We start from the raw sequence: 17,192 nt of genomic DNA, 5'->3' as shown, positions 1-17,192 counted from the left end.
GTGAATTATTTCTAATTAGTCCAGGCCAGTGGAATTCTCCCCACCTTGTCTGTATTTTCTTAAACATAGTAACGATAGCGCCTTTAAGGACCCTAAGGATTCTGAAATACTAAGCCATCTGAGTTGGGCCCTATTGTCTTTCTTTTTCCTGTTCAGTTTGTTTCTTAACACAGCTGGTGATGTTTCAGAATGACTGCCGCATGGATACACACGGAACATTGTAGAGCCTCTGTGGATGTCACCCTCTGCTAGGCCGATAGCGTGTGGTCAGCGCGCCCCGACCCAATCAGGGGCTGAGATTTCCCTCTGGGCTCACAAGGCTACTTGGACCTTAGATTCATCTCACTCCACGGGTTTCAACTGATGACCCGGTGATGTGTGTAGGACCCATCCTCCTGCATGGGCTGTGGACTCCCAAGTTTTGTCTGCTCGGCACACTGATGCCCCATGTGTTCAGTGGCTTTTCGCTGCACCAGTTCCAATTTTCTGCTCTTTTCATGCCACTTGATCCTCTGCTTCCCCTCCTTGAGGCCTCTGGCTTCCCCTCTTCCCTCATGGCTGGCCTGTTCCTCACCCTGTGCTGTTCCATCATCCTTCCCCTCCAAGGCCTCATGTGCAGAACCGATTATAATTATAGTGCGTTTCTTTTCTCTCTGAGCAAAGCATGTCAACATTGCTCTATGCCATCATTTTGCCAATTTAACATGAACTCTTTAAAGGACGTGACATTGGTGCTGAGAGAGACAGAGACAGAGAGACAGACAGCTTCTCCTCATCTGACATGAAGTGAGGCCGTTGCTTTCAGGGAAGAGTTGCACACTGATACACATGGTAAGTCACGTCTTCCGTCTTCAACTATATTAAGGGAGATACCAGGGGATTCGGGATGAGATATGCAGAAGCCACTAAATACCTACGTGGACGTAGGTAGAGATTTAGATTCCTAGGCCCAGGGCGGTGTGAGCTCGAAAGTGTGAACGCCTCAAGTCAAAGAGTGCCCCTTGTCTAAATTTCTTCTGTAAGAAGGAGAGAAACAGCGCTTGCCGCCCACACAGCGATCTGGAGGACTGTGAAGACAGTCCTGTAAAGGGCATCTGTCACAAGAGAGGCGGTGCGGGTGGCTGTCTGTGTCATTATAATTCTCCACTCCGACCAACACACAGTCAGCATCCTAACCTCACAAATGGGTACATACGCTTGCGTCAGAATCTGGCTCCGGTTCCGACACCACGAGCATTCCCCCAAATTTGGATTTCAGAGGAAGAAGAAATCCCATGGGCTCCAACGAACGTCCTGGATGGAGAACACCCACCCTTCCAAATCCTTCGGAAAAGCAAAACCTCCATTCCTTCCCTCCTCCGGAACTGAACCCTTTAAAATCTTGTGGTATTTCCTCAAATACTGTCATTTTGATTGTGACATCTGTTTTCCAGCTCTCCCAGGCTGGGATTTTTATTTTAAAGAGACAAGGAGGAATTCTGGGTTTTTGAGCCGCTGTCCTGCCTTTGTGGGGAGACTCACACCCCCCCTTCCCTAGCACCAGTGCACATGACACAGTTCCAGCACCCTCCCCCCACCTAATAAAAGATCTACTTCTTTTAAAATAAAAGATCTACTTTTTAAAGTTATTATTTCTAGAATGCCAGTTTCTTCAAAAGAACTTTGTATCTTCCAGGAGGTGTTTCAGACCTGGTGGAGGGTCGCGCTGCACACTTCCCCTGCTCCTTCACAAGCGTCGGGGGAATCGGGACAGCAGCGAGGTTCCCGCTGGACAAAAGGCCCTTATATCTTCAGGCGGCTCCCAGAGGGGCGCGGGGCCATCTGGAACTTCCCTCCTCCACTTCTTGCTCTTCTACCTATGGGGACCCAGGACACGAGAGCCAGGCCCTCTGGCCACCGTGGCTCTGATGAGAGGGGCAGCGACGGGCAGGAGAGCGGGAGGGCTGGCTGATGCCCACAGTCTGGGGGGCGGTTATACACTGGCAGTGGGAGGTGCCCCCTGCTTGGTCCTGGACACCAGGAAATCGGCCCCATGGGGCCTGGCTCCCTAGGGCGACTAGACAGTGGACAGGGTTGCGCCGCAGCTCCCCGGGGACTGGACGGTGGACGGGGCTGCGCCGCGGCTCCCTAGGGCGACTAGACAGCGGACGGGGCTGCAACGCGGCTCCCCAGGACTGAACGGCGGACGGGGCTGCGCTGCGGCTCCCCGGACACTGGACGGCGGGCGGGGCCGCGCCGCGGCTCCCCGGGGACTGGACGGGGGACGGGGCCGCACCGCGGCTCCCCGGGGACTGGACGGCGGACGGGGCCGCACCGCGGCTCCCCGGGGACTGGACGGGGGACGGGGCCGCACCGCGGCTCCCCGGGGACTGGACGGCGGACGGGGCCGCACCGCGGCTCCCCGGGGACTGGACGGCGGACGGGGCCGCACCGCGGCTCTCCGGGGACTGGACGGCGGACGGGGCCGCACCGCGGCTCCCCGGAGACTGGACGGGGGACGGGGCCGCACCGCGGCTCTCCGGGGACTAGACAGCGCACGGGGCTGCGCCGCGGCTCCCCGGGGACTGGACGGCGGACGGGGTCGCACCGCGGCTCCCCGGAGACTAGACGGCGGACGGGGCTGCGCTGCGGCTCCCCGGACACTGGACGGGGCTGCGCCGCGGCCCCCCCCCCGGGACTGGACGGCGGACGGGGCTGCGCTGCGGCCCCCCCCCCCCCCGGGGACTGGACGGCGGACGGGGCTGCGCTGCGGCCCCCCCCCCCCCCGGAGACTAGACGGCGGACGGGGCTGCGCTGCGGCTCCCTGGACACTGGACGGGGCTGCGCCGCGGCCCCCCCCCCCCCCCCGGGGACTGGACGGCGGATGGGGCCGCACCGCGGCTCCCCGGAGACTAGACGGCGGACGGGGCTGCGCTGCGGCTCCCTGGACACTGGACGGCGGACGGGGCTGCGCCGCGCCCCCCCCCCCCGGGACTGGACGGCGGACGGGGCCGCACCGCGACTCCCCGGAGACTAGACGGCGGACGGGGCTGCGCTGCGGCTCCCTGGACACTGGACGGCGGACGGGGCTGCGCCGCGCCCCCCCCCCCCCCCCCGAGACTGGACGGCGGATGGGGCTGCGCTGCAGCTCAGAGCACCGCCCTGCATTAGACTCCCAGCTCGGGCCGAACGACCGCTGGCAAATCCCTTTTTCTTCTGAGCCGGGACTCGCTCATAAATGAAACAGGGACATTTATGGTAACTGGACATCAGCGAGTGGCCGTTGTATTAAGTGAGATCATCGTGGACCGAGCTCACAGGATGCCTGACACAAGAAAAGCACTTAATGGAAACTAGCTATCGATATTCTACCTGTCCACTGTGGACCAATACGCCAATTCCCTCACAGGAAAAGCACAGGGCTATTTTATGGTAATGGACGCAGGTAAGTGCTTACGCTGCGCATGGAAAAGAACGCCCCAAAGCTGATGAAATGGCATCGCAGTGACTCCGGAAAGAACTGGGCAGGGAGCGACAGGAGAGAGGCTCGAGAACGGGTGTGACTGCATGTGAACAGCGTCTGGGGCCTCGCGGAGTGGTCACAAGATACCGAAATGACCACTCCAAACAAAAATTACACAAAGCATACATCGCGGTGACTTTGGAAGTGAGTGGGGGACACAAATAAGGACTAAGGGAAATGGTCAGAAGACGTCACCTTCCGAAAAGAGAACTGACAAAATCTAATCAAATCAGCCGCCTATTTCTTCTCCTTTCTTTGGTACATTCAGTAAGCACTGTGGATGTCTAGCGCCCAGCACACAGGACTGCAGAGCGTGGGACAGTTTAAGGGCGGACCAACTATAGACCGTAGAACCGTCATGAGGCAAAACATAAGAAGCCATAAAAACTTAAAGCAATTTTATGGTGACTACTACCAGCAGAAATAACCAACACAGACACATACATACACACACAGACACACAAATGAATAGTGGCTTAAAATTCATACATGGTAAAAAATTAAATCATCAGGAAAATTTGTTTCAGTAGAAATAAGAGTTCTATAAGAAAATTCCTACTGGCAATGTTCATGATATTAAAAAAACCCACAAAAACCAAACAATAAGAAAAATCCTTAGTTATAAATTTTATGCAGAAAAAATTACTCCAATAAAAATAATTTTAATGAAATAAAAATGTAAATGGGCAAAATTGGAAATAGTTTACCTTTGCAATGGAGAGAATTGATTAAGGTCTTCAACTGGCTTAATAGTGTTCCCAGAAAGTATTTTCTCCCACAAAAATCCATCTGTGTTGTTAAAATTGCAATTATAATGATAATATTTCTATTCTGAGATACAGAATTAAGGTGTCTTTGGGGGAAAAGTCTAGCAAGTCAAACTGGTGGCAACACCACCTTGTTCCCACAGAACCGCTCCCGGCACGGCACTGGGCTCTCTGGGATGGTGCAGGACCGTGAACGGGCTGCTAACAGGACCAGTTAGCAGGATTGGGAAGCCACGCTTCCTAAACCTCCTGTCCAGAGGAGACCCAGTTCAACGACTCATTTAGGAAACAGTGAAAGATAAACTTCAGTCTTGGAAATGGTGATTGGTTCTGTGTACTGCAAGAAAAAATGCTGTATGAGAATTTGACCAAAGCCTGACTAAGCAGTGGCACAGTGGATAGTGTTGGACTGGGACATGGAGGACCCAGGTTTGAAACCCCGAGGTTGCCAGCTTGAGCACGGGCTCGTAGGGTTTGAGCAAAGCTCACCAGCTTGAGCCCAAGGTTGCTGGCTTGAGCAAGGGGTTACTCGGTCTGCTGTAGCCCCCCCCCCCTGTCAAGGCACATATGAGAAAGCAATCAATGAACAACTAAGGTGCTGCAACGAAGAACTGATGCTTCTCATCTCTTTTCCTTCCTGTCTATCTGTCCCTCTCTCTGTCCCTCTCTCTGTCTCTGTCATAAAAAAAGAATTTGACCAAAGAGTGGGGTTAGGGGAGGGATAAGAGAGGGAGAAAGGAGAAGAGGAAAGAAGGAGGGGAGGGAAGGAAAAGAGGGTGAAGCAGGAGGGGGAGGAGGAAGGGGAGGAAGGAGAAGAAGGTGAAGGTAAGGAGGAGGGTTGGAGGAAGAGAGGGAAGAAAAGAGATGGAGGGGGACAGACCAAGAGAGAGAAGGGATGAACACACACACACACACACACACACACACACACACACACACACACACGCTGTGTCTAGCAGAGTGGTATTCATTATTCAGATTCTGCCAACACACAGGTGACTTTTTAAAGACTTCCTTTGATATGATTCCCTTATTGGTGTCAGGGTAGCCTTGACGCGGGAGACACTTTCCTAAGTAACTAGTCTTGGTTTGGGAGCGCTTGATTGAGGTCCTGGCGTTCACATCCTTAGGACTATGGAGGGGCGGGAAGAGAGGACGCACGAGGAAGTGAGCAGAAGCAGGCCTGCTGCTTTGCCCTGTTTTCACCTCTGGACAGGTCCATCTCTAATTGAAACAAAATGCTTTGATCCCAGACTAGTTGCTCAGTACCTGAGTGTCGCTGAGTGAACAAAGAGATTGAGTTTCGAAAGCCAGTTTCCAAGCAGGACCCCAGTGACCCCAGGGAGACCTCCCTGGACCCCTGCTGCCATTCTTTGCTATCTCTTTAGCTGCCATATAAGTTTTTTGTTTTTTTTTTCATTTTTTCTGAAGCTGGAAACAGGGAGAGACAGACAGACTCCCGCATGCGCCCGACTGGGATCCACCCAGCACGCCCACCAGGGGCGATGCTCTGCCCACCAGGGGGCAATGCTCTGCCCATCCTGGGCGTCGCCATGTTGCGACCAGAGCCACTCTAGCACCTGAGGCATAGGCCACAGAGCCATCCCCAGCGCCCGGGCCATCTTTGCTCCAATGGAGCCTTGGCTGCGGGAGGGGAAGAGAGAGACAGAGAGGAAAGCGCGGTGGAGGGGTGGAGAAGCAAATGGGCGCTTCTCCTATGTGCCCTGGCCGGGAATCGAACCCGGGTCCTCCACATGCTAGGCCGACGCTCTACCGCTGAGCCAACCGGCCAGGGCTGCCATATAAGTTATTGGGGAAAGTTCTTTCCGGAAAATGCAGTGCAAAGGAAGGTGTTTCAAGAGATGTGTAACAGACCCTGAGACACACAGCCTCCTCCGGACCACCTCCTCCTCTCCAGAAAGCTGGGGAGGAAGCTGTTCAGATCCTTGGCAAGTCTTGAACAAATTACTCAGGTGGGCAGTTTCAAGCAGCTCCTATGGGCTTCGATAAGTAGAGGTATACTACGGATAGTTAGAACTCATAGCCCTAGTGATAAAAAGGTTCCAAATCTAATTTTTCATTTTTTAGTTAGACAGCACAAATAGATGCACTGAGAGCTCACGGAAATGTCATCTGACTTTGCGCAGCTGAGAACTAGATGGGGGTGGGGGGCGCTGCTGCACCGGCCCCTCTATTTCCTCCTGTCACATTGCAGGTCACTTTTCATAAGAATCTATGTTTGTAGAAGGTGAAGACAGAACTGGGAGGGGAAAGAGGAGAATTTCTCTTCAAAACATACTGTTATGCGCTGCGCCAACCCTAACAGGAACCTCACAGGCTGTGTGTCATTGTTCCCATTTACAGATCAGAACAAGGAGGGATGACATTTAGAAAGTGTCCGACCAGCCTAAGGTCATGCAACTCGAGACTGGTGAGCCCGTCTCCTTCCTCTCCCCCTCCCCCTCCTCCTCCTTTTTCGTTTTGACAGATTTGTTGTGGTATAACTTACACACCAAGTAGTTAACTGTTAGAAGTGTGCCACAGAGTCCATTTATTAGCATGCACAATGATCACTGCAATCTAATTTTAGATAACCTTCACATTCCTCCAGAAAGTTCTGTCATGCCTGTGTGCGCCAACCCTCACTCCTCCCCCTGCTCAGGCCATCACCCATCTGCTCTCTGTCCCCAAAGATTTGCCCTTTCTGGACATTTCATAGACACAGAATCATGTAAACACAATACATGGTCTTTTGATCTGCCTCTTTCACTTCGCCCGATGTTTTCGAGGTCCGTCTGTGCTGTAGCATACGTCAACACTTAGCTCTCCTTTATCCTTCGGGGTATTTCTACGTGGGGACGTGCCACATACTCATCGCTCATTTGTTCTGCCCGCTACTGAACACTGAGGTTGCTTCCAGTTTGGGGCTGTTCGGTATAATGTTCAGCTACGGACACAGGTTTCCATTTCTCTTTGGTCTACACCTAGGGAAGAGACTTGCTGGGTCACTGGCACCTTTGAGCTTAAAATCTTGAGGAACTTTGAGGAACTGTTTCCAAAGTGGCTGCCCCATTTTATATTCCCACCAGTAATGCATGAGGGTTCCAATTTCTCCATGTCCTCATCAACACTTGTCTCTGTCAGTCTTTTGGACAAGAGTCACTCTAGTGGGTATAAAGTGCTATCTCATGGTGGTTTTTATTTGCATTTCCCTAATAACTAATGAGGTTAAGCATCTTTTCATGTGGTAATAAGCCATTCAGACATCTTCTTTAGAAAAATATCTGTTCAAATCTTTACCTATTTTTAGATGGATTGCTGTCTTATTGTTGAGTCATAGAAATCTTTATATATTCTAGGGACAAGAACAAGATACTTTATCAGATATATGATTTGCAAAAATTTTCTCCCACTCTGTGGCATGTCTTTTTGTTTTCTTAATGGTGTCTTTTGAAGCACCAGAGTTTTACATTTGATTAAATTCAGTGTATCATTATTTTTCTCATACAGATCATGCTTTTGGTGTCATGTCTAAAAACTCTTTGTCTAATCCAAGATCAGGAACATTTTCTCCTCTATTTTCTTCAGCAGTTTGATAGTTTTAGCTCTTTTATTTAGGTCTCTGGCCCATTTTTAATTAAATTTTGTGTATGGTGTGAGGTAAGGATTCACATTTATCTTTTCACATATGGACAACCAATTTCTTTACTTGTTCTGGGTTTTTTTTCAGATTTTCTATTTCTTCTTGCGTCTTTTTGTTGTGGATGTTGTGGCTTTCTAAGAATTTGTCCATTCATCTAAGTTGTCTAATTTGTGGCATAAAGGATTTTAAAAGTAGGGTCAATGGTGATGTCCCTACTTTCATTCCTGATCTTGGTCATTTGTATCCTTTCTCTCTCTCTCTCTCTCTCTCTCTCTCTCTCTCTCTCGATGGGGAGGAAGTAGTATAATTAAAGGTTTGTCTATGTTGTCAACCCCGAAGACCTATCTTTTGGTCTCACTGATGTCCTCTGTTGTTTTTCTGTATTTGAGTGCACTGACTTCACTCTCATGGTTAATACTTCCTTATGATGGCTGCCTTTGAGTTTAGTCTGCTCTTCCTTTTCTAATTTCTTGAGGTAAAAGTTTCAGTTACTGTTTTTTTCCACACATCTGTCCAAACCAAGTCAGCTCCTCAGACAGGGAGGCTGGTGGTCTCCAGGGCTCTGCCTGTCCAGGTGGCACCCCTCACCTCAGGAATGCAGGGTGGGGCTGGAGCAGCCTCAGGTGAGAACACCAGAGACGCCCACTCTTCTTATCTGAAGTCCAAGTTTCATGTCGATAACTACTCCTCAATACAGTCGAATTCCAGATGGGTGAAACGCTCGTTCCCGACCACTTTGTCCAGTTTTGTCATTTCCTCACGGGGACAGGATGCCTTGGGCTAGTCATGTCTGCCACACCAGAGTCCTGTCTCTATAGCCTCTCTTCTCTCCTTCACAGGAAACAAAATTTGGTTTCAGCCTTCACCCCCATCTAGTTCTCTTACAGAATCTGTCTCCAGGGGGGACGAGGGCAAAGCTGGTTATAGAAATAGATTTATGTTGCCCTGGCCGGTTGGCTCAGTGGTAGAGTGTCAGCCTGGCGTGCAGGAGTCCCGGGTTCGATTCCCAGCCAGGGCACACAGGAGAAGCGCCCATCTGCTTCTCCACCCCTCCCTCTCTCCTTCCTCTCTGTCTCTTTCTTCCCCTCCTGCAGCTGAGGCTCCAGTGGAGCAAAGTTGGCCTGAGCGCTGTGGATGGCTCCATGGCCTTTGCCTCAGGCGCTAGAATGGCTCTGGTCGCAACAGAGCAACGCCCTAGATGGGCAGAGCATCGCCCCCTGGTGGGCATGCCGGGTAGATCCTGGTCGGGTACATGCGGCAGTCTGTCTGACTGCCTCCCCGTTTCCAATTTCAGAAACATACAAAAAAAATAAAAATAAAAATAAAAATAGATTTATGTTGAAAAATACTGCCCTGAGGTTATCAACTAGGAACAAAAACAAAATATTTTTAAATGTACTAGTGAATGGCTCAACTTCCTCAATATGAATATGGATGAGTGAAAACAGGGCCTTGTAGAACCTGCATTTCTAGCAGAGAAGTTCAAGTGTCAGAAAGGCAGAAAACCGGGTCTAAGCTTGACGATTTAGCAGAGGCTCCTCGCACTAACTGGGAGGTAGGGACAGAAAGCAGGGTCACGGGGTTGGGGGAGACACTCTGACCAGTGCGGGGAGCCGGGCTCTGTGTGCACTCCCCGAGGAGAGGATTTCCAAGCTATGTGCTAACGTGACGCGGGCATCGACTACCCGGTTTCTACAGGTCAGGTTCTAGGCCTTGAGGACACTGGGCCTGACCCCCTTCCCCCTCTGACGTGACAACCTGGGAAGAGCGAGGGCTGAGACCCAGGAAACCTGCGTTTGAGGCTCTGGCTCTGCCACTTTCTCCCGTTTGACCTCTTTCCCACAAGCTTGCTTGGAAGTGACCTAGTTCAATGACAGCCTTTACAAATTATTAATGTGCTATAAATGTAAGGCCTTAAATTACAAATTAATGCCCTGTCTTGAAATCCTGTGATGCAATGACTAAGAAAAAGATGTCTCCCCAGTGGAAGAAATGGATCTTCTTTCCCCTTCTTCCCTACCTCAGGACACAAAAGGGCTGCTGCCCACCTGACTTCTCACCATACACTCCCACTATCGACTCCTTTCCTGCTCTCCTCCCATAAGACAGGGGTGAAGGGTGGAGGCAGATGCTCAGAGAGGGACACAGCTGTGCTTTGGTGCTTGGGGATGATAGAGCAGACACTACCTACGAAGGCCCACACCTGTACACTGTGGAAATGGGCATCTTTCAGCTGGGTAAGGCTCGGCAAGGAAGCCCAGGGAGTCAGAGGACCAGGGAGGGAACTGTCTCTGCCAAAGGTTTCACATGCCTCACCCACCATTCAGCATCATCGCTGCCCCAGTGCCACTCTTGTCAAACTTTCAACGTGCCACAGCGCAGCCACACGTTCACAAATGCACACTCCTAAGGGCAAGAACAAGCTCTCTTTTGAATTAGAAAAAAGTACTTTAAAAGTTTGTGGTGTAAGGGGTTGGGATTTGTTTTAATAGCTTTAAAATGGATCGCAGTGAACTCTTTGTCCTAGGATTTCAATGTCTAAGGAAGAATAAAGCTGTCTGTTTAGATAAATATCACAACTAATGTATCTTTGTGGTGCCACAGTCAAGAAATTCTGGACCCTAGGCCGGAAGTTTAAGACAGCAGTCTACAATGTAACCTTCCCGGGTTCCTATCATGGAAACCAGAGGTCAGCTTCGATGGTGACACAAGGTACCCACAATGACAGACAGACCTTCACGACGGACTCAGACACTCGAGCTTCATGGAAGCGTTGGGACACACAGCTCAGGGCGGTACCCCGGCTGCCCGTACCACGAGCTTGCCCTGGGGCACCAGGCCTCGGCCTGACCTCCGGCCACTCTACATCCCAGCTCCTGCTCGGGCCATCCTGCTGCCAAAGTGCACGGGCCCCTCCCCGGTTACTCGCCACTGTCCAGTGCCCTGCCCCTCTCGCACGGGCACCTCAGCCCGGCCTCCCACGCTGCGGCCGAGCACGGGTGGGAAGGGACCAGCAGCTAAGGGCAGACCTCCAGGGTTACCTATTTGCCTTTCCAGGTCGGCGGCCTCATCGGGCGTGGCTCGCGGGAGGACGCCGGGGTCACTGAAGCTGGTGCGAAGCAGGGTCCCCATCACGAAGAAGAACAGAATGCCACCCACCACAGGAATGGCAGGCGTGATTTCCACCGCTAGGTACGGGCAGCTGGCCAGCAGGTCGGGAGGAGAGGGGAGGGGAGAAAAGAAAGGAAAGACAATGTCAGTAATCAACAGTAAGCGGTTCGTATTTTCCAAGAAGCGAAAGGTTTCTTTGGAGAAGTAAAATTGATTTCCATTAAAGATTCATCTGTGCTAAGCTTTTCCATCTGGGGAGGTCTACAGTTCTCTCTGGCGGACGGTTTAACCCTCCGTTCCCAGCCACAGCGACCACACCACCCAGGCCCTCCGCTCCAAAGCGCCACCCGGCGAGGATGCTGCGAAAGGAAGAGAGTCCTGCCCGTGCGCTCAGGGTCAGATGCACAGAGCTGGTACCTCGGGGCCGTAGACACAGCCCATGAACCTACGTGATCCTCCTACCCCTCCCTGGAATTGCATGAGTGAAGAAGACACCGGCTTACAACTGACTGGTCCTCCCCGGGTCAAACAACTTGGAGTACAAAATGCTGAGAACTGCAAATTCACCCTCAAAAGGTAAAAAAGCATTTTTCAATATTTCGGAGCTAATCTCTTCAAAAGAGGTTAATGAGCTATGGACATGAACTTGCAGGCCAGTTTCCGGAAAGGATTAAAGGGACTCCATGGCTGGGATATTATAATCCCATGCCCTTCAAGGAAGTATTTGAGCTGCCAATGATGAATAAACATGGCCCCATTCATGCTACGAGACCCCTTCACTGGCCTTCACCCTGTGAGCTGACATGGAGCCAGGACTGTGGTGAGTCAGGCAGAGGGAGGGACCCTTGGGACAGACTAAAGTCTGTGCCAGCTGCGCTCTGGGCACGCAGGAGCCAGAGCAGCTTTAAGCAGCACACCCTGGCTCACTGTCACGGCCCTTTGACACCACAGAGTGGGCTAGGGGCCCCTCAGTGAGAATCAGCTCAACGCCTGGAGCTGGGTGAAGGATGGGATCTACAACGACCATGATCAGTCTGTCGTCACCAAGCTCAGTGACATCGTGGGCATTGAGGAGCACACCGCAGAATCACATAATTACAACACCTAGAGTAGAAGGCGCCTCCTAGAGGACCATCAGGGAGACACTTCCAGACACTGAAGATGAGACGGGACGCTGGGGAAGGAAGGACTGGAACGCTCTGCTCAAGACGAGGAGGTAGGCGGGGCTCAGCCGCGGGGGCACTGGGGGCTCTGATCTTGTGCGGCGCTTGCAGGGGAGGTGGGGAGGTCCCTGGTGGGATAGAAAGGGGACGTCCAGGCTTTGAGGACCGCAGGTCATGATCTCCTTTGCCAAGACCAGAAACTGGCATGGCGGAGCACGGGGTCTTCACGAGGCACATCGACGTGGACATATGGAGTTGTCCTGGGAACCGAAGTCCAAAGGCCTGTCCTGAATTCCCTGCTCTGAAGAAACACAGAGACTTCCCAACAACTCTATCAGGGAGGACGGTGACTCCAAACACAACCAGGTGGGATTTCCTGACAGGCAGATAGATGATCTCTAAAAGAATCCTGTGACTCAGAGAGACAAAAATATGATTCTAGGTACTGAAAAGTGTTAAGTGAGATAGGCATTTAAGAAACTGGCAAATAGCCTGACTGGTGGTGGCGCAGTGGCCAAAGCAGTGACCTGGGACACTGAGGTCCCAGGTTCGAAACCTTGAGGTCGCCAGCTTGAGTGTGGGGTCATCCGATTTGAGTCAGGCTCACCAGCTTGAGCGTGGGAGCATTGACATAACCCCACGGTCACTGGCTTGAGTCCAAAGGTCGCTGGCTTGAAGCCCAAGGTTGCTGACTTGAGCAAGGGGTCACTGGCTCGGTGGAGCCCCCACCCACCCCATCAAAGCATGTAGAAGAAGCAATCAATGAACAATTACAGTGACACAACAACAAACAAACACCTTGATGCTTCTCATCTTTCCCTCTCTCTCTCTTTCAAAAAAAGAAAAAAAGAAACCAGCAAACAGCACTTAGTGTATACTCCTGGATTTGCAAAGGGATATTGTCCTGCATCTATGAGCCCCAACAAGGAGAGAAAAGATTTTAAAGGACGGCACTGCTCAGGGTGCCTCCCTCTCGCATGGCCTGGTGCAGAACTTCACTTCAACTTGAGGCACGGAGAGAAAAAAGACTGGTCAGGAAGTGACCACCTTCCCCTTAGAGAGTCAATATGAAGTGACAATAACAATCACATTCCTACTGCATCCAGCTCGGTCTTCAACATGGGGTCGCCCCCAGCTGTGCGGTGCGGTGCAGGGGACTACGACACAGCCCCCTTTCCAGGGCGTGTCTCTAAGCGGGGCACGTGTAGGCTGCCACATGGAACTTGTATGACGAGCCGGTGTGAAAGGTCCATTGCTTCAGGTCTGTCGATTAAATGAATCTCTGATATCAACCTGGAGTTCATTGACATCAAGAAACTCAGGCTCTAGAAGCAACCATGACCTGTAGTAAGCCTCAAAAAGGTGCTCGTGTTCCACGATCAGAAATAAACACAGTTCACATGGAAAGCATAAAATTGACCCCAGTAATACTAGATTTCAATTTATATGTGTCAGACCTATTTTAAATATATATATATATATTTATTTTATTATTATTTTTTTAGTCTAAAAGAATTCACTCCAGGTGGGTTTTTTTTCTTTTTATTGGCTAAGGAAATGAACAATTGTGTAGAAGAGAATTTTCCAGAATTTAAATTCAGACATCAACAGAAGAATGCCTGTTTGAATAATGGTAGAGAATAAAACAGGCCAATGTTCTTCCTCTTTACCATTATTCATGAGTTTGAATAAGAAACAATTGGTCCAGTTGTTCGGTGACAGCATCCAGGGCACAGCTGCACCGTATGACAGGGACGGACCAGCCAGCAGGACGTGACCCACCTAGGGTGTTTGAGCTGTGACTTGTTCAGCTTTGTGCGGCTTCTCCAAGGACCGATGATTCCTTCCCTCCTGGGAAGGTGGTTTAATAGGTCTTAGTTTTCGGTGTGTTTGTTTTTTCCCTTTAGGGTCTAAAATGTAACCTGGTTGACCCCAAATTTTGATTCCTATTAAGCCATGTCCTGAACTGTTTCTTGTTGTCCCAAGTGCACGACACCGCAGGAAGGGCTGACAGATGGCTCTAGAGGCCACCTCATCACCTCCACCCGCCTCTCTCCACCTCCCTCGAGGACACCCCCTGCCCTTGCTAACAGCTGACATTTAAAATGGAAAATAAATATCTTTAACCTAAGGTTTATGTCCACTGACACATTCTCATCCCAGAGACAATGCGTTGTGGTTTAAGTTACTGGCACTTGAGCGTCTGTGAATTTCTTCAGCCTTTCCAGGAAACGAGGAAGAGGAAGAGTCTCGCTGACAGGTGAACCCCGACCACCTGCCCAGCTGCTTCTTCCTGTGTGCCTGGTCATCCGATGTGGAGGAGTCTCACCGGAGGCTGAAACACAACTTTTTCAGTCTCCCTTTTAAACCTGTTCCTGCTCCTGTCCCTGCGTGAAAACTCAGGCAGGTCCCAGGACTTTTCTGGTCATGAGATGAAGGTAACAGGAAGTCCTTCAGTCACATTAAGAAGCAAACAGTCTCATCTAGGTAACTAGAAGTGCAACAACCCCAGTGAATAGTGGAAGCTTCTAACTGGATTGAGTTAAAGCTCCTCCACATCCCCGTCCGGCCATGGGCTGTTTCTAGCCCTTGGTGGCTCAGGGTGGGAGGGGGCTGGAAAGTGCTGCTTTGAATAGCTCTGTCACAGGTGGCTTTGCACACTCGGGGTCTACCAGATGTTTACATCTGGCTCTGAGTCTGAGTTCTTTCGTAGGCCCTGTGAAACCCAACCGCCTTGCCCCTAGGCGCCATTGCCTTCCTTCCCTCTTACACAGCCAGCGGGCAGCCCTCTTCCTGCCCAGGGCCCACTCTTCCACCCCTCTTCCCCCATCCTGTCTTCTCAGGAACCTGGATTGCACTAGAGTGTCACCTGGGGGATGGCTGACCAGCCATCTCTGCCCCCTGCCCGCCCCAGGCTCCCTTCACTCTGCTCTCACCACGCTGCCAGCCCTGTCCCACATGCCTTGGCTTATAGGCCTGCAACGACTCCCCTTTTCCTGCCAAAGTACATGCCGGCCCCTTGTCTGGCCTCCATATCCCGTTGCACGTACCAGTCTCTAGTTTCTCCCTCTCCTCCTCCGCCCCCAGACCCCTTTTCTCGCACGCGAGGGCAGGCTGACCCCTCAGCCCTTCCAAACAGTCTCCCGCCCACCCAACCCCTGCGTCTGCAAAGCCCTCATTAAGGCCTCCCCAACTTCCAAGTCCCTATAAAGACGTTGTGAAAGAGCGGTTCTTGGCCCAACCCCAAGCAGAAGTGATGGCTTCTATGTCTGAATGTCAGTAATATTTTGGTTTCCCCCTCCCTCTGGTCCTGGAGGCTGTTTGTGGACATGCCTCAGGTACCCCACGGGGCTGGAGTCCTGCAGGGTGAGACCGGCCGCCGTTGACCTCTGTGTCCTCTCCAGCACCTGGCACAGTGTGTCACACACTGTAGGTGCTCAATAAATACAGACTTGCTGAGTAGCTCAATGAATGGGACCCATTGACTGAATTTTACTGCCACACGGAATAGCGGAAAGTCAAGTCAGCCAAACCCTCAACGGCAACAGTGTGTACCTTGTGTCTCGACCTCACTCCTCTGTTCTAAGCTTGGTAGGTCCTGTGACTTTTTTCACACAGGTGCAAAGGATCTGCCCTGTCCAGGAGGCGTCTGCAGCTGACTTTATAAGGAGTGGTCTCCTGAGTTGAGGGTGTAACATGAACACATAATTCCCTGGCGTTAACTAGAACCTTTAACCCCTCCACACACTGAAGTTCTAGCAGAGAAAACACCTTGTTGGCACAACTTTATACAATACCAGGGGCTCTATGACAGCCCCCTGTCCTACCAGCCTCTGTGTGACAAAGAACCATGTTAGTTTCTCTTTGAAATTGTGGACAGTACTCTCTATAAAAGCAGCAGAATCCACATCCCTAAGCAAACCGTCCGATCGCTGATACACAGACCCCTCCCAGCTGCTGCTCAGAGAAGCAGAGAGCGCCTGTGGTCCTTCCGGTAAAGGCAAGGCAGTGAGCGGACCCTGCCCCTGACAGCCAGATCATTAGACTTACAGAAGGAGGTTGGCTAGTGGGAAATCCCAGCCAACCCACAGCCACCGACCGGGCTTAACAGTTAACACACTGGGAGGAGCAAAGAAAAGCTCTTAGCCCGTGTTCAGACCACTTGAAAATGGCTCCTTTCTATCTCTGAGCCACGGTGCGGGGATCTCCAACACCTAGTACCATCTGCGATGAGGAGCGCTCCTTCCCCCGAGGGGCTGGCTATCATATAAGATGGCGGTGCAGCTGCCAAAGCTATAAACACCAAATGGAGTCCTCTTTCCGTCTGAAGAAGTGTGACCTACATACAGCTCGGGGCCACGCGGGAAAGAGGTTAGGAGAGTCTCAGTCTTCAGAATGCTCAATGGGAAAGCGACAGGAGGAAAAACACAAGAACTGGAAAGCACGCATTTTCATAACATAAAAGGAAGGAGCTATTGTAGCGCCAGACCAAACAAATGCTCACGTCATGAGAAGCCTTTAGAACAGCCCCCTTCTGGCCCACACACCGCTGTGAGCTGCTTGACTTTTGATACAATGATTGAATGCCTGTTATAAACTGTCAACTCATTGTGCAACGCAGGTAAAGAAAGGGCCTGCCAGGTAACATGTAAAAAATGTAGCATTGCCGAAGATTGGAAGGAGTTTTTCATTTGGTTTCTTTTTGGGTTTTTTTTCAGTTCCAAGAGCAATCTTCTCAAATCTTTAGGAAAAACAATGAGCTGTGCGTTGATTTTTTTTATACATGAAGAGTGAAACCATTTTCTGGGTGCTATATTACCTGCAACCATGCAATTAGTGTGTTTTGTTATTATAACAAAACTGGTTCCCGTGACACAGATACTGACACCCCAGAATCCGTCCTTTCTGTAATTCTGCATTCAGACTTAGAGACTGTGTCACATGCTGTAACTTGATGTAAAACTGATTCCTTGGACCCAAATCCTGGGACTAAATTAATTTCTGAA

At 51.1% G+C, this 17,192-nt stretch overlaps 1 protein-coding gene across 7 annotated transcripts in view; it reads right to left on the bottom strand.

Moving 5' to 3' along the window:
* The window catches only part of ZDHHC14 (zinc finger DHHC-type palmitoyltransferase 14), a 253,025-nt gene that overhangs the window by 91,425 nt on the left and 144,408 nt on the right, over positions 1-17,192 (bottom strand). For all 7 annotated transcript variants that reach the window (XM_066247774.1, XM_066247770.1, XM_066247775.1 and 4 more), the window contains exon 2: positions 10,954-11,114. In XM_066247774.1, the coding sequence (XP_066103871.1) occupies positions 10,954-11,114 (161 nt within the window). The remainder of the gene's footprint in view (positions 1-10,953; positions 11,115-17,192) is intronic.

This window comes from Saccopteryx bilineata, chromosome 12 (assembly GCF_036850765.1).
Source record: "Saccopteryx bilineata isolate mSacBil1 chromosome 12, mSacBil1_pri_phased_curated, whole genome shotgun sequence".
Lineage (NCBI taxonomy): Eukaryota > Metazoa > Chordata > Mammalia > Chiroptera > Emballonuridae > Saccopteryx > Saccopteryx bilineata.
The sequence above is the reverse complement of the archived record's forward strand: the minus strand, read 5'-3'. Positions and strand labels throughout refer to the sequence as shown.